The sequence below is a fragment of the Dendropsophus ebraccatus genome, chromosome 5, assembly GCF_027789765.1.
Source record: "Dendropsophus ebraccatus isolate aDenEbr1 chromosome 5, aDenEbr1.pat, whole genome shotgun sequence".
NCBI classification, from domain to species: domain Eukaryota; kingdom Metazoa; phylum Chordata; class Amphibia; order Anura; family Hylidae; genus Dendropsophus; species Dendropsophus ebraccatus.
Window position 1 is genome coordinate 120,217,760 of NC_091458.1, and position 7,528 is coordinate 120,225,287.

General features: G+C 40.6%; 1 protein-coding gene across 2 annotated transcripts in view; it reads left to right on the forward strand.

Annotated features, from left to right (window-relative positions):
• KSR1 (kinase suppressor of ras 1) overlaps positions 1-3,487 on the forward strand; it is a 116,627-nt gene extending 113,140 nt beyond the window's left edge. The window contains exon 20 of one of the 2 annotated variants that reach the window (XM_069971125.1): positions 1,362-1,756. Coding sequence is in view for 1 of the 2 variants with exons in the window: in XM_069971126.1 (XP_069827227.1) it covers positions 2,308-2,386 (79 nt within the window). In the remaining variant the exon portion in view is untranslated. Of the gene's footprint in view, positions 1-1,361; positions 1,757-2,307 lie in introns of those variants that run through there. The other variant, XM_069971126.1, reaches the window with a different exon arrangement.
• Positions 3,488-7,528: the final 4,041 nt, after the last annotated feature.

Below are 7,528 nucleotides of genomic sequence, written 5' to 3' on the forward strand. Positions count from 1 at the left end.
CGGCACCGGCTTTCCAGCGCCGTTCTATACATGGGTAATACTTAATACTTAATCTTCATGTAATAAATATGTTTAAAAAAATTTGATTAGATCTGGAATGAAATACAGTGGTACCTTGGTTCTCAAATTGCTCAGAACTCAAACAGTATTTTCAAGAAAAGTTTGCTTTGGTTCTCAAATTCTTGCTCGATTCTCAAACACTTTTTAGACACCCAGTCTTGAAGTACAGTAATACCGCGGTATCCAAACAAAAATTTATCCAGAAGTAACGTTCAAAATTAAAACTTTGCTCAGTTTCTGAGCATTTATGTGAGCGTGGATGGTGGGTTGTACCTGGTGAGTTTAGCACTGGTGAGGCTTTACATACAGTACAGTTCTGTATAAGACTGCTGGAGTGCATACAGTACAGTAGTAGTAGAGTCAGTGCACCACCATCTCCCATCCTTTACAGTGCTGGGAGGGGGACTTTATACAGTAAAGGATGAGTGAGGAGTTGGTGACTACTGTACTATAATTGCTGGGTTTGTTGAACATTTCTTGTTTAAAAAGTACTGTACAGTATAGCGCTGTACTGTAGTGATTAAACTGGGTGCTTTTCAATGTAATAATTAAGTATTACAGTTTATTATTGGTGGGTGCTGGAACCAATTAAACACAATTGAATTATTTCCTATGGGAAGACGCTGCTCAGTTCTCAGACTGCCTTCCTGAACCAATTAAGTCCGAGAACCGAGGTACCACTGTACAGTGGCATTTCAAGTCAGTTTAAAAAAAATAAATAAATAAAATGGATGTGCACTGGCATTTAGATGATAGGGGTGCACCGTCCCGACATATTAGCTATTGCACATATAATTAACCACCAAAAAACAAAGCGCATGTCATAAGAACTGTACCTGGTGTGCCATTTCTAGTCAGTTTGTGACTTTGGCCGCATTGTCCCAGAAGTAGGCAATGAGGACGTCTCTGGGTTTCTGACCCTGAAAAGAGATTCTTACCAAGTTCTGCTTTTTCTTTGCAGAAGGTCATTCTGTTTCTACTTTCATTCATGTTGGAGTCATTTTGAGCGTAGGCGAAAGCTCCAAGAAGTCACCAAAAGATCACTGCCTTACCACAAGTCATGAGTGATTTTATGTGAACCTATAGGAACAAAAAATTACAAAGTACCTTGTGACCATCTTAGAAAATTTTTATAAACCCCAGCTCCATGTAGGAACGTTGACATGTCATTTGCGGGGGTCTTTTCACTGAATTTCTAGAACTGTGTTGTACATTACTAATCTACTATAATTTCCTTCTTTTAATCATTGTGTTTGAACAATATTGAGTATTGTCGATTAACTGTGTTCTCTCCTCCGTAGGTTATAGCTGCTGGCCATCTAACTGGGCTCTGCCTTGCATGCTTCCATGCGTCTTCTGCTAACCTACAGCTTCGTGGACACTTACCTTCCATCCACAAAACAAATAATCGACACTATTAGAAAACCTTTTTAACCCTTGGATGTATTTAACGCTTCAATCTTTTTCTTGCCTGCTATTCTCTTGATGTGGGCTGTTTTGCTTGAATAACAAATTCTGACTGCAAGAAATCTCGGCACTAACCATAGGACTCTCTGTATATTTGCTCAAGCACTATGGGCCAGCAGTAACTTTTTTCTAAAGCAGGGTTACCAGCATTTAGTGGATTCATTGCACTGGGTGCTTTACTTCTTTGTCCTTCTAATAAGCACTTTTTAGTCTGTGTGTGTATGTTTTTTTTGTTTTTTTTAGAAGATTGTCCATCAATGAACCACACAATATCAATGGTTTATGCCATCATCATTTTTGGTTGGAACGAGATGTTGAAGTAGAGGATCAATAGTATCCATAGCTATAAGTACTCTTCTCCCGTTTGAGACATGACCCATACTTCCTCCCAAAGCTGCTGTTCCCCCTATACTTGTAATGCATTGTCTACGCATAGTATTCTCAAGAATACATGAGGAAGCTACAGTTATACTTCCCTTTTTTCTTTATAAGCAAAAGCAGCCACTGACCCAGAACAAAAGTGGAAGTGCTGTAACAACACAGGATTCTTTTGTCAGAGTGACCGGTGTGACATTAAGTGGAGGGGAAGGTCACGTCTTTTACACGCTATATCAACAGTTGAGCAAGCATCAGATGTTGCTTTATCTGGGCCTGAATGTTGGTTTTTTATTGGACAATCTTACAATCAATGATATTATGTATGTATAGTGAATGAAGTGCAAACTGCAATGTTTTAACTGGTCTAACTTAGACATGTTTGTTTTGTTCCTCTTCTTTTAGCATTAACAGTAGCAAAAGTATCCCCCGTTTTGAAAGGTTTGGCCTGGGAGTCTTGGAGCAGGGTAACCAAAAGATCTAATATGCTGTGGGATGTCTGAAAGTGATATTCATGCTTAGTACTACAGCACCAGCAGAGATTGGAATTGCAGCCTATGGTGACTCCCTGTAATGGATTTCCTTTATTTCCTCTTTTCGTGATTTTTTTTTTTTTTTACATTAATCCATTCCGCACTGTTCAGGAGCAGAGCAAGTGCCTTGCCTTCCCCTACAGCGCTGAATGGCTTAAGCTTTAACTCTACCTGCTGATTTTGTTGTTTACATATGATTTTAGGCATGTGAGTTGTATCGTGTCAATGAAAGTGAAAATGTGAGGGTTTTTTTCCCCCTCCTATATAAGCTACAGAATTAAATTGAAAAAATCTAGGGACTGTAACTTTTTATGTCACTCCACCCAACATAGTTCTTAATTCTTAAGCCATAATATGCACATGCGGCAATATTTAAAGACACGCCTTTTCTGTCCTCTTTGGCGAAGTCCGCTTTTTTAAATACAGGGCACATTGTGTTAGATGGTAGCAAGCAGAAGTATGTTCAGGTCAAGTCATTGTGACTACTAAAGACTGGTTCTGAGTTGTAGACAAACTGTGACACTTGCTGCTCAGGCACCTACTCTATAATGATACAGAAAGAGTGAACGTTTTATTAAATTTACAACATATTCCTAGACATCTACTTTGATTAAATCTTTGGTTAAACTGCATAAATCTGGTCATTTTGCATTGGCAATCCTTTTTTTTAAATGTATAGAATAGCATAGTAGACTATACTACTACAGAGAGAGAGTAAAAAACCAATGTGGTAAATATTAATATTATTTTTTTTTCCCTTTAGCTATGCGGCTCTATGGGCAATGTATACCTGTTTCTACTATACCTAGAAACCGGAGTAAGCTGCCCTTAGCAACAGGTCATAACTCCATAGTCATAACCATAATTCCATTTTACCGGAGCTGAAAGCTGAGCTGTGATTGGTTAATAAGGGACTTTACTCCAGTTTCTATTTTACACACTTTGATAAATCTGGGCCAAAATGTTTAGCAGGACAGCACATCAACTAGCATGGGCAACTATTCATAGTTGCTTACCTTTAGGGTATATTCACACGGGCGGGCTCGCAGCGAGATTCTCGCTGCGCGCCCGGCAGGTCCTGGCAGTTCCCATACACTACATACTTGCTGCGGTCTAAATGACCGCAGCGAGTATGTAATTATACCGCCCTTAACCCCTTCTGCTCCCCCGCTGTAAGCATACTTTACCTGTCCTTGCTGCACGGGTCCGGCGTCCTGCTCTCCCGCCCGGCCAATCAGTGGCTGCGGCTGGGCAACACACTGATTGGCCGGACAGGAGAGCAGGACGCCGGACCCGTGCAGCAAGGACAGGTAAAGTATGCTTACAGCGGGGGAGCAGAAGGGGTTAAGGGCGGTATAATTACATACTCGCTGCGGTCGTTTAGACCGCAGCAAGTATGTAGTGTATGGGAACTGCCAGGACCTGCCGGGCTCGCAGCGAGAATCTCGCTGCGAGCCCGTCCGTGTGAATATACCCTTAAAGTATTTCACTTTAAAAAAAAAAAAAAAAAACTGTCACGCAGACACATCAATAGTTTTGACCATTCAGGATGGAGGTCTTCAGACCCCCTGAAGAGTGAGGCTGAATGCTTTTCCACCTGGCTTGCTGTACTTCCTGTCTTGCTGCAGGAGTTGGGCTCCATTTTCAGTTTTTTTTATAAAGTGACAAAGACACTTTAAACTTTAATAATATGAATATTTAAGGTAATTATTCTTGGCTTTTAATGCATGTTATTACTGGATGTGAGGCTGAAGTGAGCATGTTAGACAACCTCTTCAGAATGGAATGGGATAAGCTCTGAGTGTACCACTTAGCATAGGTCTTCAAGTGTAGATACAAACACTTCAACTCATGTAAGACACAATAAAACATAAAATTCAACTTACCACTTCAGAAACTCTTTTGAAAAAGAAATATATACAGTAATACCTCGGTTTTTGAACGCTTTGGAACTCAAACTGCTTGGTATTCGAACGAAAATTTACCCAGAAGTAGTGTTTGGAATTCGAACTTTGCTCGGTTTTCGAACGTTTTTCAAACGTTTTTGCGAGCGTGGATGGTGGGTTGTACCTGGCGAGTTAAGCAGTGGTGAGGCTTTACATACAGTACAGTGCTGTATAAGACTGCTGGAGTGCATATACAGTGCAGTAGTAGTACAGGCAGTGCACCACCATCTCCCATCCTGTACTGTATAAGACTGCTGGAGTGCATATACAGTGCAGTAGTAGTACAGGCAGTGCACCACCATCTCCCATACATTACAGTGCTTGGATGGGGTGGGACGCTATACAGTAAAGGATGGGTGAGGAGTTGGTGACTACTGTACTATAATTGCTGGTTCTGATGAACATTTCTTATGTTTAATGTCCTGTACAGTATAGTGCTGTACTGTACTGTAGTGATTATACTGAGCACTTATCAGTGTAATAAATGAGTATTGTAGATAATTATTGGTGGCTGCTGGAACCAATTAATCACATTTACATTATTTCCTATGGGAAGACACTGCTCGGTTTTTAAACTGCTTGGTTCTCAAACTGCCTTCCGGAACCAATTAAGTTCGAGAACCGAGGTACCACTGTATTTGAAAATATAAGGTTCAAGATACAAAAAATATAGATGTGATGTGCTGACAGTGCTGAAGTAACATGTGCATCCCCTCCAAGGACACTTTATAGCTTAAAGTTACTCAAAGTTAAACTCAAACTGACCCATTGCTTCTGGCCACTATAATTGTGATTGTAGATATTATTTCATTATGAGATTTCCCCCGGTTCACAATGTGCACTAAAGCTGTTCAACCCACCCAAAAACCAGCTGCACGCATGTCACAACATCACAACGTCGTGAAGTCATTGGGCGTGCCTGGCTGCCCCCTCCATGTATCTGAAGGCTTATGTCCGAGACATAGATTCACAGGAAGTGAGCGCCAAGCCCTTTAACATTCTGCATCCACTGAGCTCCAGAACCCATTTCATACTTCCCTTATGACACCAGGACTTAATAAATAAATAATTATTATTATTAATAATAATAAATAAAAAGCCTATAGAAAATCACACCAGGAACAATTGCTTATTTGTCACATTTTTTAAAATTAATACTTGGCTTGTACCAAGTTAGTGCTGAAGATAAACTTTTATTCTAGGAACATAGATGTTAAAGGGGTTATCCAGCACTACAAAAACATGGCCACTTTTCCCCCTCTTTTGTCTGCAGTTCAGGCGTGGTTTGCAATTAAGCTCCATTTACTTCAATGGAACTGAGTTTGAAACCCCGCCCTGGAGACGAGAGGGGGAAAAATGGCCATGTTTTTGTAGCGCTGGATAAATCCTTTAACTGTGCTTTTCCTTGGGATAAATGGTGATACATGATGTATTCGGGAGAGAGGTTTTACATTAATTCCATAAACCCCTACCCTGGTGTTCTTCATTTATATCAGATTGTCTTTGATCATACCTATCTTACATGGAGAATACATTTCACTTGTATATGTAGTATTTTATACTCTCCTTGTATATTAAATGTCCCTGGTTAGTAGATGACCTCAGAAAATGCTAATCTGTGTGTTTCCGAAATTGACCTTTTTAGCACCCACCTCAGTGTCCATAATAAATATATGGGCTGAAATATAGTCTTGTTAAATAAACTGTGCGGACACCCCTGACAAGGGTGTTGCCTTGTTTGACAACTTTATTGTTTTGTAAATGATTAGCTCTTTTTTTTGTATTTCTGCTTTTACCTTTAACATAGAAGGTAGTTCCCAAGGTTTAGCGGATACAATAAGAAATATGTTGTGTCATTGCTTTGATCCTTATCAGGCTTTCTAGTCTCAAGGGAAGGGCAACAATGTAAGCGTGTCTGTCGCCAGATCTGCTCACCCGATGGGCAGGGAATTCCATTCGGCGGCTGGAAGTTTGGGTATCCATGGAGATGACCACATCGTGACGGTAATGCTTACGACTTCCATTAGAATCCCATTGGGGTCACGTGCATTACCATCTCAGCATGGTCGTCACCGTGGATTCATGAACTTCCAGCTGACAAGTGCAATTCACCACTTATTGGGTCAGTGGACGTGGTGACAGGCACTCTTTAAATTAGTGCTCACATTGACTACACTTTTTTAGGGTACTGACTGCAACAGGTTTGTTATTACAGTTTGGAATCCTGTCCATAGATATCATCATGAATGTAATATTGCATCCAGTTTTAGAGAACTTTGTATACTATCTTACACTACTACTTTACATATACTGTAAAACAAAGTGTGTGAAAGGTCTTTGTTTATCCACTACCAAGTCATAAAATAGTGCACCAACCAAAGGTTTATGGATCTTTTTATGTGTTCCTCAATCTTCTCATAAATAACACTGACTTCTCTTAAATAGGATTTTATTGAAAAAGCTTTAAAAGTGAACTTGGCAAGCAAGTATATAAACCACAATGGCAATATCCTAAGACAAGAAGTGCAAATAGCAAACCTTTGGGTATTTTCACACTGAGCAAAATTGGCAGATGCCCACCTGCCTCAGTGTCAAACAGAGTGAGGGCTTGCGCACCTCCACGGCTTCGCGCTCAAAGAACTGACATGTCAATTTTTTGAGTGGAGGAAGCAGAGGTGCGCAAGCCATCCCATAGGGACACCGTCTGACACTGAGGCAGGGGGGATTCTGCATCAGGGGAGCCCTGCCGCGGAATTCCGCTAGTTTTGCTCAGTGTGAACATACCCTTTCTGAGAAAAGCTAAGCTTGCCCGCCTGAAGTCTTTTAAAATATTGAAATTACAATGTAGCGTCACCATGCTTGTATGCGGAATTGCAGACTGTCTTCTCCTAGTGAACTAACTCATTATGGTAGAAAGAATGATTACCCTACTAAATAAAACTTAAATATTGGTTTGCTAAAGGTGTACCTAGGAGGAGGTGTAGCATCCCATAGCCATAGCCCTGGCCCTGATGATCCTCTGACATCTTGCCTTTTCATACGTTTTATTCAGCAGAACACCACCACTCATTTCACAACTGAAATGCCACTGTGCTTTGTTGGTTTTTGAGGTGTAGATTCCACATTCATCAACGTCTATGCTGACAT